Here is an 18018-nt window from a genome sequence, read left to right as displayed (position 1 = left end):
TCCATAACTACAGATTTCCCCTCAGTACTGAACAGATGCATTACTTTACATTACCTTGACATTGTGAACACTCATGATGCTCCCACAGTCATCCATGTACTGCTTCAGATCTTTTTCCTGGTGGGAGAGAAATAAAGAAAGCAAGCAAGCAAAAAAGAAGATTAGTACAATACGCCCTCTAGACACACACAACAAACATACACACATGCGCAGACACTCACCAGGTACTCAAACACGAGTGTCAGGCACTTGTCAGTGTGGATAATGTCATGGAGAGTGACAATATTGGCGTGCTTCAAGTCTTTCAGTAGAGACACTAAAGGAGGGAGACATATCAGACACTGTCAGTCAAGCACAGAGAACCTGTGAGGAGAACTAAAACAGCTCATAGTTCACTAAACAGCTCAGGGAGCAAGCAAGCAATACAGATAAGCAACTACTGTAGGTCGCAACAACACTGTCAGAACCTTACAAGCTTCTTGACAATATGGTCAGTAGTTCAGTACCTTCCCTGATAGCTGTGCAGGGCGCACCCTCCTCATGCTCCAGCCGGATCTCTTTCAGAGCTACTAAGTTGTCTGTTAACTTGCTTCGCCCCTTAAACACTGTCGCGTAGGTCCCCTGCAGAGATAGAAAGCATGTGAATACACTGTGAAATAAAGCAAGCAAGTGTTTGAGGATTATGTGCTCAGTGTCACAGTGGCTGATGTTCTTTATTGATCTCACCTCCCCTAGTTTGTCCAGTTTGATGTAGGTCTCAAGTTTCCCAAAGCCGATTTCAGACTAGAGAAGATGGAAAGAAGACAGTTCAGGAAGTTACGCTAGGCCACTCTACTCCAGGCCATGGCTGTTAGTTCAGATTTCAGTCCCATTGCTATTGACATCTGGCCTACAACTGCAGGGGTCTGAAACACTAGGCCTTATTATATTGTGTGTGTGTGTGTGTGTGTGTGTGTGTGTGTGTGTGTGTGTGTGTGTGTGTGTGTGTGTGTGTGTGTGTGTGCGTGCCTGTGCTAAAACATTAGCTTCGTTTCTCCAACACTTACAGTCTGTTACTGAGCACTGTTACGTTCTATGATTCTGACAGTTCAGCACCACGAACACTTAAAATAGTAAGCAGCCATGTGCAAACAGCATGTGTATGATTGGATCAAATAAAAAATCCCTTAAGATCTTAGCTGGTTTAACCATTTTTACACTTATTTGATGCTGTTTTTAGTGTTTGGCTCTTTTTAAGACAGGTATTAAGACATTTTTCTAAGAGGACCCTACATAAAACTACTAGAAAATAAACTACTACTGAGACACTGAACAAAGGTTATGTCGATGTGAATGTGTCTATCACCTGTGGAGACTGTATGTTATCTCATGGTTTAAACTTATGTTTGGTCAGATCTCTGAAATTTATATCTCAGGTTCTGGTTGTCATTATCATTATCATTCAACACCAAATACATTGCATTACACATGATCGTACAAACAGGAGGAAAGGAAAAGCTATGCTGGTCTAATCTGAACAAAATGTAATATCCCACAGTGCCCCCTCCCTTTGTCGCTTTAATGCTACAAAGTGATGTCATTGTCAGCTGCACATATATTCTTTGGCCACAGGAAGTCAGTATAACAACGACAACCAAATATGGCATACACTTAAATGGGGATTACATGTTTACTTCTAAAAAATTCTATAGATATCCAGCAGGCGCACTTCACATCTGTGTGCATTCAGAATTAATTCTGAAATCAGTTAATAAAGGTTTATATGCATAATGTACGTGGCCCCTGGGTTTCGAGGTCATGAATTATAGATGGATGTAGCTATATGTCAAGCTGTGATACCCACAGGCCTGCCAGTGTTTATCCCTCTCTCTGTCACTTTTCCACAATTATTAGTCTATCTCTGTCACTGTCTCAGCCATGCTTTATTTGTGTTCATCTCTCTGAAACTACCCATCTCCCTCAATCTAGTGCTGGCCCGTCCCATCATGATGCCTATACGAACGTCAGGCCAATGCTCGGCTATGCGCATATATGTGTGCGTATGGGGGGGTAGGGTCTCCAGTGACCAAGTTAGTTGATGAAGCATGTGATCTCTTTAAAGGCATGTCTAAAAGCCGACATCAGAATGAGCTCAGACACATGATGACACACTTACACACTGAAACAAGTGTGTGCATGGGTATGCACAAATTGCAATTTGAATAATTAATTAAAATTATACAAATATTTATGTTTTAGGGTCAATATTTAGTTTTGTATCTGGTAATCTACAATACTTTAAAATAATAAAAAGAAAGAAAGAAAATTAATAAAAAATTAATACAAACTGCAGAGATGCGTGTATGTGTGTGCATGTACATACAGTATGTGTAGGGGGCATGTTCCGTGTGTGTGCTTGTAAGCAAGAGGATATTTGCAATGAGACATGCAGCCTATGCTCAGATGTAAACACACTCACCCTGCACACACGCAGACAAACACACACACACACACACACACACACACACACACACACACACACACACACACACACACACACACACACACACACACACACACACAAACACACACTGCTCCCATCTCTGTGTTTGTGACAGGGGCTGTCAGGAGCTGTGGCTGAGCTGTACTGCTCTTTTGGCAGGGGAGTCAGTCTCATGAGCAAAACATACACACAGTGACACACAAAGACATACAGAACACACATATATTGTGACTACCCTTCCCCCACACCGACCCCACTCCAGAAAATAAATCTGTGGCCTCTCGCCTTGTTGAACCAGCTCTCTGCTTATAGCATGCAACTGCACACACACACACCGTCTATGCACCGTAGAATCCTTTTAGTGTGTGTGTGCGTTTGTGCCTGCGTATGCTTTCGATAGCAATGGGTTCATTTCATTCCTAACGCTCCAGCGAGCTTACTCAGCAGAACTAGGTCAGACTAAGTTTTAGTGACAAAATTAAAGCAACATAAAACCAAACAAAATGTGCGTGCGTCCTGTCTGAGCCTGTACAGGAACTGAGAAGACACAGATAGATGGACAGACAGCAGAAGGAAGAAATGTGAGAAGAGAGATGTCTGCAGCCCGGTTCTAATGTGGATTGAGAAGAGAGTCCATTACCTCGACCACATTTCACTTTTCATGGGGTCTCTCCTTGTGGTGACAGTAAGAAGGCTTGATGGGCAGGGAGAAGATGGATTGAGAGTACTGAGTGGGAGAGGGAAAATGACAGCCTTCTGCTACGAAAAAAGGTGGCAGGCAAGGGGAGGTGGGAGGTAAGAAGAGCCCTTTCATTAACATGATGTAGCCAGGGCTTCAATCAATCAACCAATAAACACTGTGCACTGTGTCACCTCTTCCATGTTAAACCTGCTGATAGTAATAGACAAGGTTTGAGTAGTAGACTAACACATGAGCTCAATTCAGATTTTTTTGGTAGCTTTTTATTATTCAAAAGCAAAAATGATAGCATAATATAACCAAGAGGGGAAGGGCACATTAAATGGTGCCTAACAGCCATTTTAAAATAGTAAACATAGGTGTTACCAATTATACAAAAGTATGTTATGTTCCATTTAGTGTGGCAGAGCCCTGACTCTATTTGACCTAAATGAAGCTGAACCTTTAATAGTATCTTTGGTAATACCTGTGTTTACCCTACTATTGCATATTAAAATGGTGGCTATGAAAAAGGTCTATTGGACATTCTGTTTTATAGTTAAATTTAAATAAAGTTCAATTTCCTGATACTGCACGATTGAATGGGCTAGAAAAGAAGTGAGGTTAAGAGTTGGTGGTTTGAGATAAAATGACATCTCTTTCCTCAGTGCTATTCAACACTGAATCTCATTGGACTGCTGTGAATAATTGATTATCAATGGGCAACAGCTATGAAAGAAAACTGATACCAACCAACTTCACTTACATTACATTGGAAGCGATTCAAAGATCAGAATACATGGTTTCGAATGCAAGCATCAGTTAAGGGACACCCGACACAGGTTCTGTGTTACGGTAACAAATGACAAGCTCGCTGATAGCCAGAAAGCTGTTATATCGTTGTGCTCAGAAACATATTGTCATTTTTAATCTTACACTCATTCAGGTAAAGTGTGACTGAGGAAGCTCACTCGTTCTTTTGTGACACAGCTATATATACACTAACATTTGGAGAGACTGAGGGGTTAAGACATTTATTTGCCATGCCATCCAACATTGTTCAACCTGGTCTTAATTTTGACCCATCAAACTTCTAGTCAGTTCCAGCTACAGGTGCTCAAACTGACATAAGGGGCAGAGATAGAATCTATGAGGAATGCATAGAAGTGGCGACCCAATTAACTCCAAGCCTCCAGGTCGGAGCAAAAGTTGGCCTGACACATACTAAGTGAAAGTTTTAACAGAGCAAATAGTTTACTGCAGTCAAAACTATATTTTCGCATGGGTGCACCACACTAAATAAAGCAACAATATGAGCTTCTCTAATAAAGACAGTCTAGCTGTATTGTTTCCTACATGCACTCTGCAGGCTCAGCAAGGTGACCGAGATAAAATAAAGCCTTTCCTTTCCTGTTATTCAGCCTGGATCGAAGTAAAGACTGGTTTTAAATTTCATCTCAGCAGCCAATTTGTCTTTTCTTACAGTGTAATCCTCTCCACATATTTGTTTATCCTTACAACTTACCATTTTTAAAATCATGTCTCCCTGTCCTTTCATTCCCTTAAAATTCTCTTGTCATCCCTCTCTGCATCTTTCCCTCTCTCTGCCTTGCTCTGTGGTTCACTTCAAGGTGTCCCAGTGTGTAATCCTCCTCAGGAGAGGAGCTGCAGCAGAGGAGTCTGACACTGCTGCTGAATTATTGATTGATATATTACATCACATCATCACATGCATACAACAGCCCCTAAAGAAACATAGCCATACACAAGTAGATAGACCAAAGCTTGTCAGAAATGTAGAGACAAAACCAGAGAAAAGTTTATCCCCTTGTTCTCATCCACCCTTACACTATAAACCTCTCTTCTTCCCTGCAAACCTCTCCTCAAAGATTTCTTCCTTTCATCTCTGTTAGACTCCTGCGGAAAAGCTGCGTCATTAAATCGCTTCAAGCCGAGAGCTGGAGGCAGGGCGCCGGCCCTGTTCAATAATTACAGCAAGAAATATTTAATGGAGGGCAAATTCTTTATGCTTTCCCAAAGAATATCAAGCTTTTTGTAATCGTGTTAAAATCTTGTAAAATGTATCAGTAAGGCAGACTGAATATAATATAAAACAGCATGTAAGACAGAGTGAAACAGAAAACAGTGGAGTCTTGCTTTATTTGGTCATGTATGAATGGGAACTTGAAACAAAAGAGTAAATGTAAATAAAGTGTGACCAAAATAAAAAAACTAAATGAAAGAGCAGGAGTACTTCAGCAGCAATACACAGTGGCATAAAGGGACATGCTGCATATTCATGAATATCTGCCTATTTCTACCCATCACCCCCCCTCTCTATCCATCCGGTAGCAAACACCTCCTCTCTCTCCCGCCCCCAGATTCATACTCATAATGCTCTTGGCCTCGATACATAATACAGAATGAATTTATCATTCATCCCCCTACTGAGCCATTGTAAGCTCTATAGCATAACTCATTGTGTGTTTAAAACAAGTCTATGTTTGTGTGTTTCCAGTGTTTGAGTGTGTCAGATGATTTAATGGCCTTAGTCAACCATTTAAGTTGTGCACAATGGCACTGAAAGTTCATATTGCTTTTGTTTCAAAACAAAGCAGCATCATAAGAGCAGCACACACCCAGCTGTACTCACAACAGTGCACATGTTAAGTAGCGACCGATGCACCGCCAAAGCCAAAGCAGCTGACTAAAAAGTACTTTCAGCTGCTTTGCACATATATACGCAGATGCAAATATTCACACAGACACCATGATTACTGACCAATGAGGCACGTCGTAGCCTGCGGCTCATGGGCTTGTCAAAGGGTGGGCTGTTCATGGCAAACTTCTCCAAGTAGCCCTCCGGTAGCCTGATATCAGCTGGGAGAGACAGACGTTTGTTTATGTCCTGAAACAGAAAGAGGGATTCAAGGGGAGGAAACAAGATTAAAAATCTAAATCACACATAAATAAGAGGTTAAAATATATTAATCACAATTAAAAAAAATGTAATAAACTGAAACCTGTAACCATACAGGGGGTTCCATACACATAACATTATTTGGCATGTATCAAATGTTCTGGAACTTTAAAATAAAATAAATCAATACAGCATTGAGTCATTTAAATAAAATAAACACGACTGACTAATACTGGTGTCTGTAATTCCATCTGACAGACTCAGAATTAAACAGCGGATAAGTGTATTAACCAATCATCACTTCTATTCACCTCACATTATTTGACATCATATTTCTTGGCTGTTTGATGACTTTGCCTTAATTGATCACCACAATCTGGCATTAAAACTATTTCTCAAGTCTTGGTTACATGGCCTACTTGTCTGTTCTCTCCATCTGTCACTCCTGGCAATGAGTTAGTCAAGTGACTGCATCTCAAACACACACTTTTGGTCTACAGGTTCCATCTGCTGTTGTGAATGACAGTGATGTGAATGGAATTTATGTCTAGTAAGGCTGAATGAAAGGCCAGTCAAAGGCCACTACATGATGGGAGTGGTTCCAGACAAGAGGCTGGCGAGTTTCAGGATAATTTTACACCATTTGTAGAGTGAAATGATTTCCATACTCATCCTGAACACATCTGGAAACAGCCTTTTCTTTATTATTAACATGCTTGATATTTTCGCATTCAACTCCTCTGCCTAGTCTAGTTGACTTATCTTTGAGTGTGCATACAATTTGCCTAAGATCATTATACTTTATAAAGGTATTTTTATCACTGACAGATTGTACCACATAGCAAATCTAGTGAATACCTCTGACCAAAATACTTTACCCTTGGTTGTATACAATTTGTGAGATGCTACTTTTCCCACAATGCATCACTCCTATATGCTATCCATGTAGGACATGTTCACTGGCAAGGTGCCAATCACACGTTGTTTCCATGGCAGCGGGGGCTTGCTGGCCCAGTACTAACAGCCCCACGGTATGTGTCCTCGATGTAAGTGTATGAAATGATGTGTGTGTTTACATGTGAGCGTTAGTGGGAGGGTAGAAAGTGTATGTATTCCTGAAGATGAAAGGCAGAGGGATTTTACGCCTGTAATGGCTTTATCTGAGCTCATTGGCAAACATAACAACATGCAGTATAACATACAAGCTGTCCCCCTAAGGACAGTTTGGAAATGCATCCTTAAAAAAAAATACATTCACACACACTGAAAACGTAAAGGTAATGCTCTGCAGACTGCATTAGCACATGTTATTAAAAATGACCTATGGACTTTGACCTGAGTAATTTGTAAGCTCCACTGAATGTCTGAATCATAAAAGAGTACAATACACAGAAAGCAAGCACTGCTTCACCATGGATGGCAAGAACAACACAATAAAGATGCATATTCCTCTGATAAAATAAAAAAATGTATAAACTTTTCTAATCATATACTTCATATTTCATGCAATTCATAAAGCCAGCGACTGTGACCAAAACAACAGATCTGAACTATCCATACTCCTTTTTAAAAAGGGAAACAATGGACACCATGACACTCTTATTCACTGGTATAGATTGAATAAAGAGCCCCCCCAAACACACACACACCCACCCAAATACACACACGTGTCCCCATACTCACAATGCAGAACAGCTCTAGTAGCTCCCTCATTGTCCTCCTTAAACGTGTTTTTCTACACAGTCACAAACATGCGTTTTCCACGATGCATGTCTCTGACCTGCCACATGACTGCACATACACTGACAGAGAGAGAGAGGCTGGCACTGTGGTAGAGTGCCATCCACATGCTCAGAGGAGGAGGAGGAGGAAGAAAAAAGAGGAGGAGGAGGAGGAGGAGGAGGAGGAGGGGGAAAGCAGGAGCAGAGGAGAGAGGAATGGACAGATTCCTGAGGGGAGAAAGGCAGATGGGGGGGAAGGGGTGAACAGAGGGGGGTGGCTGAGAGGAAAATTTGTTTTTCTGTTCTCTCCCACCATAATTTTGTCCTCCATCTCTCCTTCTCCACTCTTATCACCTCCTGAGCCCTGTTCCTGTGGATCTCCTCTTTTCTTTGTCATACCAATAATTATATCATTCCTTCTTCCATAATTACTCTCTCACCCCAGTATTTCCCTCTCCTTCACTGCCCCCCTCTTCTCTTCCTCTCTGTGGTAAAAATGGTCTAAATTAGTCCCTTCCACTGCTCACAGCAGTCAGAGGCAGCAGCCTGTGTGTCCAGAGGCATTTCCCGTAATACTGCTGCACTCATCACACTGCAACTCCTTCAAACAGACACACACATACACACTCTGGCAGAGACATGAGCACATACTCAGGGATGTGGCACAACAAAGCAACACATAGCAACTTTACCTGTCCACAGCATACGTGCACTCACATAGACAGGCAACTTGCTGTATGTTAAATGCTAGATAAACCCAGGTCTAAGTCTGAAATTGTTCCACCATTCACTATAACACAGTATATACCCTAATTATTGGACAACACAAAAAGTCAGAAAATTGATGACTATAAAATGTATGTCGAGTAACTGAGAGCTAACTGCCATCATGCATTGCACAGACAGGGTAAAAGTTAGTACATTTAGATAAAAAAGGAATGACCAGAGTAGTGTCTGAATTAGCTTTTTGCCATCAGATATAGCCCAACCGATACTGTATTTTTGAGGCCACTACTGACATTGATATTTGGTAATTAAAAGGTCTGGTCTGGAACATTTGGAGGATCAATTGTGTGTATAATCACCTGAAAAAAGGAATTGTTGTGTTTTTGTTACCTTCAAATGAGCTGTTTTTATCTACAGATAGATAATAATGTAGAGGCTGCCATATCGAACCACCATGTTTCTACAGTAGCCCAGAACGGACAAACCAAACACTGGCTGAAGAGCCTTTCGAGAATTTCGCGACCACCATAGTTTCTCCTACACATTTCACAGCATGTTACCATTCACTGGCGAGCAGTGTTTAGTTAATTGCAATTTGTATTTGTAATATATGATAATAATAATCTTGGTACAGATCCTCTAGATCTGTTTGTTACTGTGGCTAAGATGAAAACTAAACAGGACATTTTAAATTGTAAAAATCTATTTATCTGTGCTCTCTGGTGGAACTATGTAATGGTGACACTTTCTAAATTCTCAAACTTTGGCATTTCTGTACTGCAATTTCTTGTTACTTGTAAGCCAACAGACAATATATACCGATATATCTGCAATAAGATAATATCGGCCGCACGTGGGCCTGGCCAGTTAATAATACCCTATATAGTCTGCATAGAACTCCCTGTATAGTATGTAGTGAATACTGAATACTGAATAGTGAATGTATGAATGTTTTCAGACAGAGCCCAGGTGCAATCTGTGAGATGTGTCTCTGACTTCCTCATACCTCATTTGAGATGCGCCGATGGTGGTTGTTCCTCATACGGACCCTGACTGGACTCTGGACCTCATCAGAAGATGTCCCAGATGCCTGGTCGCTCTCCCCATCTGAACCCATCTTCACGTTCTCATGGACGATACCTACAAGAGACACAAACACACTGTTATTGTCAGGAATTACACTGTGCTTTCCTTCAGCTCAGGTCTTTTTGGAATGCTTTTTTGTTTTGTTTTATAGCACTATGCTGTCACTCTCTTCTCCTCCTCTATCACTCTCTCCTTGTACCCATCAGAGGACACAACCTTTTGTCTTAGATTTCATTCACTTTCTGACAAAGGCATAGTAGGGTTCCAATCCCCATATGATGGATTGTACCACCAGCAATGCAGGGGTGTTAGTCGAGTGTGTATAAAATTCCAGTGGTAAGATGAGGAGGTCAGAGATCGATATCACCCACCATGCAATGGGAGCTTTCCCGTCTTTGCCTTCCACCCCCACACCTCCTTTCCCCCAACACTCCATCTGATTAATGAGTCACGGTGCAGCAGACAGGACTGCCTCCTTCAATGGTGTGTGAGTAAATGTGGGGGGAAGGGGTCTGTCTTTGAGTTTCAGTGTATGGTGCCTGATAGCTCTCAAGTCTGGGTCACGTACAGCACATAATGTCTGTGTGTGCATGTTTGTCTTGTGTATGGTAGCAGAAACTGCGTAACAAGAGGGATTAAGGGATGACTTCTAACACTGGTAACATCTTACCTTACCATCATCTAATGTTTACATACAACAGCCACCATAAGCAACGGGGTGACAAATAGAGGGAAGATTGGTAGGAAGAAGAAGCGGAAAGATAAATGAGTCCCTTGAGTGATTGTGATACGTCAGCTGTGAGGCACAGAACATTGAAAGCCGGGTAGGTAAAGCTATTTATTATAGTATCTGTCAGCTGTGGAGTGGGGCAACACCACCTGAGGCTGATTCTAGGTCATTTTGTGTCTCTTTCATGTAGTCAAGGTTAGGATTTGAGAAAGGCAAGCTGGTCTACAGACTCTGCCTTAGGGCTAAAAAAAGGGAAAAGATGGGATATGGACTGCTAAAAGCTTGATACAATATTAATTTATGGACCCAGTAAGTAGTAATTAATTAAAAAGTAAGTCATTATAAAATAATCACATAAATTGTATAACATAAATAAATAAAAACAAATTATCAACTCATTTTGAAATGTTATTTCATCATTCTTATTTTCAGGGTTTTATATGACATCATGTTTATTTCATAATAGGATTTTTTTTATTACAAAATGCCCCTTTTTTAAGACTTTTCAAGTCTATTGTTGTTTAATAATTGCATTTTACTCCTACTTTTATAGTATGGTATTGCTACCTTTATTGACATTAATCTGAATACTTCTTCCACCACTGGAAATAACAGTTTCTCAGCACATTCAAGTGCATATTCCATGAGACCCTTGTTCCTAAGTGTGAGCGTGTCACTCAGAAAATAATCCAATGCATTTTTGATTTAAAAAACAGTAGGAGTATAGTTTTAAAAGATGGCAGAGGACAATCCAGCTGTAGTTATTTTGAGACATATGCTACCCCTACTAGTGTTTTGGCTGTCAGCTCTTTTTCTTCTACATCACCATTTTTTTCAGAATTGCATTTTACCCCTAATAACACTTTTATTTCTTGCCATTTTTTAAAATGTCATGTTACTTTTCATGTTGTCACAGTCCTCTTACCTTTCAGCTAATCACATGCCTCTTAAACTAGCAAGCTCAACAACTGCCACCAGATTTAACCAGTTAGCACATGTTAGCTAGAGCAGCAACCAATTATATACTGTCAATGGCAGCAACAAGGTCAAAGTAATTCTGAATAAACTATCTAGCTGACAGTTCTGTGTATTTAGCTTAACATGGCTGCTACCTACCTAGCTGGCTAGCTACAGTAGAAGCTTCTTTTACTCCTCAGCCTTTAATTGAAGAATATATTTTAATATTTTTTGTATTATTTCACAAATTGTTGGTTAATTTTTTTTTCACAAATTGTTGGTTAATAATTGGTTATTGAGCACTTTGGGGTTCCATATGCATTGACCCGAACATATTTCTCACACATGTATATGGTACTCTCACTCTCTCACTGGGTACTTTCTCAAACAATGAAAACCTATTGTTGCCCTACTTAACTTAAACCTTCCATAAACCTTCCAATAATCAATGAAAGCTATTTATACACTCTAATCTGGTGTTTAATGGTTTTCTGTCAGAAGCCAACATTACATATGAACTGCATCACGGGTTTTCTTACTGCCACAAACAGTCAACTACCTGTGTAGATCCCAGCTGCTAATATCAACCTACATCTGTCCATTACTCTAACTGGCTGTTGACAAAAGCAGCATATGCTCATTAGCAGAACACAACCGAAACACAATCCATCTGTGTAAATGCTTAGTAAACTTCTGATGTACTGCCTGTGGCCTCAAAGCCAGACACAAGAGTACAGGCTATGCATAGAGAATAGTTTGGTAAGAAAACCGAGCAGTCGGTAGTCATATCAGGAATCAACCCTCACAACCCTGAGGTGAAACATTAAACTCAAGGTAACGTGACACCAGAGTGAGGGAAAATTGATCCAGGATATCTACGTATTGTCAGACGCACACACATGACCACACGTTCACGACAAGTGAGTATCCAGTACTGCTATTATGTCACAGGTCTATCTCACTTTCGGAGAGGTGCTCATCTCGTCTGTTTGTGTAAACAGTCAGATAGATGTGGGTGCATCAGACAAGATGACTGACCTGGGAGGAAAATTCCATCAACCTGAACCTTGAAACAAACTGATACGAACATGTTCTTCTAACACATACAAGTACCTGTATTTATCTCTCATACACCAGCTTCCCCAACACACTTTCTCTACTCAAGATAAACACACTCACACATACTGCCTAATCACACAGGACATTCTTTTCCGGTCTCCTGCAGGTTCTTTCTGCTCCATTTCCATAGCAGACTAAGAGCAGACAGTAAATGTCATGAGCTACCACTGCCTCACTGTGTGGAGCCAGGCTGGCCTAGTTAGGGTTGCTGACTCCCTGCTAGCACGTCTGGAAGAGTGAGTGGACTGCTTTAAGGGCCATCCTTACCTCACCCAACTGTGTATGTACTCCACTTAGCTGGAAATCCATCTCTGCTACATGTTGGCAGTGCCACAGAATAGGATTGAAACGCCAGTGGGAAGGATGTTAAAAGAAGTAAAGTAAGTGTAAGATTCACTTCAAGAGGCCTTCAAAGAGTAATGGAAATGCTGGGAATTTTTTTTGTCATAAGCCCTCACTCGGCAAGGCGAGCCATGGAGTTCAGTGGGGTTACTCAAGGGTGTACTTGTAGAATTAATAGTCACTGTCCACATCCAATGCATTACCCACTATTATTACTAGGCTTTGAACTGAAACATTTTACTTCTTCTTTTTGCTCTTGGGCCTAGAGTTCTCGAAAACAGTTTTTAAGTAAAGGACAGCATACTGTCTGAGTCTGGCATGAACGGGAGGAATAGAGATACTGCAGTCATCATGCTGATAAGCAAATTAATAAAAAAAATTAAAAAGAAGAACTCAAAGGTCACTTCTCTTCACTTCTCTAAAGAGTCTGTTGGATCCCTGAAGATACCCACACACAGTGCCCCGAGCCAACCCACTGCATCTCTAATCTTTAAAACCAGCTGCATAAAGGACGTAATATTTTAAAATGAATACGTTTAAGATATCCAAAGTGGTAGGATCAGCAGATTCTGAGAGAAAACTACTTAACATAAATCCATGTCTTCGTATCTAATAAAACCCCAGGACACACTTAATTTATGTCCCACAGAGAGAAATCAGTATACAGACATATTGCATGTGTTAATGCAAGAGGAGTACAACTATTTACAGTATCATCTACGGAACAACATTTACCTCTGAAAGGACTCACACATATGGTTATAAAAATTGCTGTCATCTGTCATCAGTATAGCACTGAAACTCAAACTAGACCTGATGAAATGGAGGATCAGGATGCAGATGAACTTGATGATGAAGATGACAGTGATGAGACTCACCAATACGGTTTCCTGGAGGACGGCAAGAGTCCAGCACTCGAAGCATACGGAATGGTGACAGCCTCAGTGGGGCGTCTCTCTCCCCCATTCTCATCCCCTCAGCTACTCTAGCCTCCCCCATCCTTGAGTCTCCCACACTGGGAGCACGAGCAGAGCACCCTTGAGGGTTGCCTGACGTATCCATTGTTCCAAATGATTCAAAGCACTACAGTTGAAACTGTGACTAAAAATTCAAAAATACATTTTACAAAAACACAAAATAAAAAGACGGGCCTTGTTGAGGAGTTGAAACCACTTCAGTCCAGTCTTAGTGTCCTGTCAACAGTAGGTGGGACCCAGGCTTCCGAAGTTGTAGCTTATTGAGTGTCAAAGCTTGCAGGGCAAAATCCTATCTTCAGGCTGTCTGTATCTCCAGGAGAGAGTCCCATGCAGTAGAGAACAGGACTTACATTGGGAGGACAGCACAGACTGCACAGGCACACTAATCACAATGCAACAACTCCCTCGGCTACTACTCCACTTTAACACTCTCTCTCTCTCTCTCTCTCTCTCTCTCTCTCACCCTCTCTCTCTCCCTTTCTGTAGACACTCCCTCTCTCCACCTCTCCTTCCTTCTCGCTCTTTTTCTCTCTGCAGTCGCACTCTGCTTGCTGACTAAGGAAGGTCAAACACCGTGCAGGTAGGCAAAATGCTGCAGAGACAGTCCAAGACACGTAAGCTGAAAACTGTTACACCCCATCATCTCAGAATAACAGGTGTTCTGTCTCCATCTATATGATTTACACTGAAGCACACACACACACACACACACACACACACACACACACACACACACACACACACACACACACACTTACAGCACCTTCTAGGAAGAAAACACTTTCATCTGTCTGGTGTTCAACTATCTGACCTCTTTGGTTTCCAGCTCTTTCATTTTTTTCACTTTCATTTACAGTCCAGTGTCCTCTTCTTTTTCCTGATGTTTGTCTCCTTCTCTTCAGACCTCTTCCCTTTGTCCTCCCTGTTCTTCCAGTTATTTAGCACACCACTCTATTCAGGCTGTTGTGCTGCTCTCCTTATTTCCACTCCCTCTCTCGATCGCTCCCTCCTTGCCTCTGGCGCCCCTATCAGTGCTTTCAGTGTTGTTAGTCCTCTTGCTCCCTCCCTTCACCTTGCTATTACTCTCCTCCCTCTCATGTGATACCAATCTCTCTCTCTCTTCCCCTCCTCCTGTCTCTATCTCTCCCACCCTCGCTCTTCCTATCTCTGTCTGGTTCCAGAGATGGTGTTGAATATACAGTACAATTCTCTCTTTCAGGAGGCAATGACAACATTTTCTGCTTGATCAGCCTCTTTCTTGCACTCCATCTCTATCACTCTATCTCGTTCATCTTCTCTCTCGCTCTGTCTTGCTCCCTCCCTCCTCTCCGTCCTCTGCCTCCTCGTCCTTATCTCTCTCTAGCACAGAAATTGAAACCCTGAGGCTTTTGAGTGACGCCTCTGGCATCCTAGCTCCCATCTTCCCTTTCTTATACATTCTCTCCACCCTCCTATTTGTTTTTTTCCTGCCGTCCTTCCCCATGGACCTGAAGCACAGGCCATTATTCATCAACACACATACACACGTAATATCCCCTACACATGCCACTGCACACACAGTTACAGTACATCCCTATAAAAACTACACACATATGGCTCTATGACACACCTGCAGTGAATACATACTATGAACCAACACATTCCTCAAAACAGGGAACTATTCAGCAGGATCTAAAAGTGTGGATCCTGAAGAATGTTTTGCTGTACTTGAAAACACTGGTGTTTTCTTTGTACAAATCCCAAACTTCCACTCGAAATAAAAATGTACAATACCGACTGAAGGGGGCAGCATCACAAGCATCACAGGCTTGTTTTTCTACAGAAACCAGCATTCTTAAAGGTCCCATTACTTCCTCAATGTGACCTACTTCCTGTTGAAACACAACACTGAGGGATCAATCTTAAGTGTAAAGCAATCGGCTGTTAGTTATGTTGAGAACTGATTTGACTGGACGGACAGTAAGGCCACTTTTGTTTTGTGAATTTTTTTTCACTACATTATTTAAAAGGGCTAGCCCTATTAGCTACATTTCAGATAAGGATTTTATGCACCAAATATACGATAAATTATAAATTATGATGTCTTGTTATTGATAAAACAACCCAACAGTAAGATTAGCTGACCAACTACAACATTAAATCAGTGTTTATAAAGTTGCATCACTAATAGGCTGATGATCCAAAAATGTAATCATATAAGTGACTGAGGTCATATTGCGTGAGTACTTTTACTTTTGATACTTTACATTTTGTTGCTAATACGTTTGTGCTTTTACTTAAATATAATTTAGAATTTTGAGTGCAGAACTTTTACTTCTAATGGAATATTTTTATAGTATGCTAATGCTACTTTTACTTAAACTAGTGCAGTGCCCGTAGGAAGTATGTATTGCTATAGAAAAGTGGGAGGTTAAGTAGCTTTTTCATGGATGGCCAAACAAGGTTGTGTTTGAAGGTGTAGCAGCTAGCTACAGACGAACATCCACAGATTCCGATTCCAGTTTGTTGTCCTCGCATATCTGGATCTCCTCAGACCGGAACCGACTCGGTCCATACTCATTCAGTCTCAGTAATCCACAACAGTCAGTTTAGATGCACGGGACCGAACAGCCGGTGCAAAACCCGCTGCAGGTATAAAGTCGCTCGCGACGCTGCAGGTATAGATCAGTGTGTTTCTTAAGGTGTTTTCGTGGGGGTTGGCTCTGTAGTGATTGGCTCTGGTGCGCATGTGGCTATGGTGGCTATGGTTGACAATGCTAGCGGAATTCGTAAATCATTTATGAAATAATTTATTAACGGTATTTTTGTAGTCCAAACTAAGCCGACGTTGCACACCCTTAAACCACACAGCAGCCATGTTGAAACTCTCAGGTCAGTCTGATCCTGATCTGCAGAGATATTTGAGGCACACACAAACACACAGACAGACAGACAGACAGACAGAGATTTCTTGCTTTTATAGAGAGATTTATAGAGAGATGAATCTGAATACTTCCTCCACCAGTGGAAATAATTAAGTCCACATTTATAACCTTAAAAGTGTCACCGCTTTATTCAGAAGTTAATCCAATGTATTTCTGAGAAAAACTGTCCAATGGGAATATAGTTTTCAAAGATGACAGACGAAAATCCAGCTGTAGTATATTTTTGAGAAATATGCCACCCCGACTAGTGTGGTGCATGTCAGCTCTTTTCTTCCACAGTGTCACCATTTTCTGTGTGCATGCATATTTGCCTCTGTGTTTCCTATGGAACTGTGAAATGCCACCGTAAAAACATAAAGGAAGTGTTTATAGAACATGGATGTGTTGAATGGCAACTGCAACCAAAATGTCAGCAAGATAAAGCGTTAAATGCCATCTTTCCTTGTGACATTGTCAAGGATGAACACTTGAAAAAACAGTTTGACAGCTGTGAGATAATACCACACCTCTCCCATCATGTCAATAATGAGGTTGTCTTATAGGCCTAAACTAATATGATACGCTCATGGAGAAAAGTTCTCACACCCTACATGTCAATAATCATGCTGTTAATTATAAAAACATTTACACAAACACACAACTATACTTTGCACCAGCTAAAAACGGTGTAATTGGCTTGGATAAGTAAATATTTGAGATCGTCGGCACACTGTGTACTTTACACATCTTGAAGACATTTTCAATCCAGCTAGGTGTGAAAAGTGTATTAAAATAAATATTTGGGAGGACTTTAAGTATGCAGTGTTTGCTTCAGCTACTCTACATGAAATGTGCCCCTGGTTGCTTTTCTTTGGGGCCCATTACTCTATACTTTATAAATTAGATTCAAATGTATATAATGGCCATTTATAGTGCACTGACAGACATATATTGATGTAGAGTGCTGCATCCCTGTACTTAAAAAGTCAAGGACAAAAGCTATCCACTCAGCCCTCCACCCATCACTGTCTCCCTGTCTCTTTGTATTCACAAGTGCAACTGCATACATCAAAGATTTCTCTGTTGCTCTGCAGCCACCTCCACACTGCTTTTCACTCCCTTCAAGGTCTCATTCACTGTCACTTTTTCTTGCCAGCTTGTTTTAAACATCTTGTCACATGTGCTGGCTACATTTGAGCTTCCAATTAAAATATTTTCACCAATGTTTTTTTTCCCCATAAATACCACAGTATGCCTCCAGACTAGGGAGACAATAAAAATCAAAGTGCATATAACATCCCTGAGGAACGCACATACACACACATAGAGAAACACACCCACAAGGCTGCAGGGAGGGAGAATTTAGACTGCAGTAA

At 41.1% G+C, this 18018-nt stretch overlaps 1 protein-coding gene across 8 annotated transcripts in view; it reads right to left on the bottom strand.

Moving 5' to 3' along the window:
• LOC127377911 (cyclin-dependent kinase 17) overlaps positions 1-18018 on the bottom strand; it is a 39592-nt gene that overhangs the window by 9542 nt on the left and 12032 nt on the right. For 6 of the 8 annotated variants that reach the window (XM_051426225.1, XM_051426226.1, XM_051426227.1 and 3 more), the window contains 6 exons: positions 9535-9668; positions 5944-6069; positions 727-783; positions 507-621; positions 222-316; positions 55-117 (listed from right to left, as the gene is read on the bottom strand). In XM_051426225.1, coding sequence (XP_051282185.1) covers positions 55-117; positions 222-316; positions 507-621; positions 727-783; positions 5944-6069; positions 9535-9668 — 590 coding nt within the window. Of the gene's footprint in view, positions 1-54; positions 118-221; positions 317-506; positions 622-726; positions 784-5943; positions 6070-9534; positions 9669-13640; positions 14515-14550; positions 14877-18018 lie in introns of those variants that run through there. The other 2 variants (XM_051426233.1, XM_051426229.1) reach the window with 2 other exon arrangements.

Source organism: Dicentrarchus labrax, unplaced genomic scaffold (genome assembly GCF_905237075.1).
Source record: "Dicentrarchus labrax unplaced genomic scaffold, dlabrax2021, whole genome shotgun sequence".
NCBI classification, from domain to species: Eukaryota; Metazoa; Chordata; class Actinopteri; family Moronidae; genus Dicentrarchus; species Dicentrarchus labrax.
The sequence above is the reverse complement of the archived record's forward strand: the minus strand, read 5'-3'. Positions and strand labels throughout refer to the sequence as shown.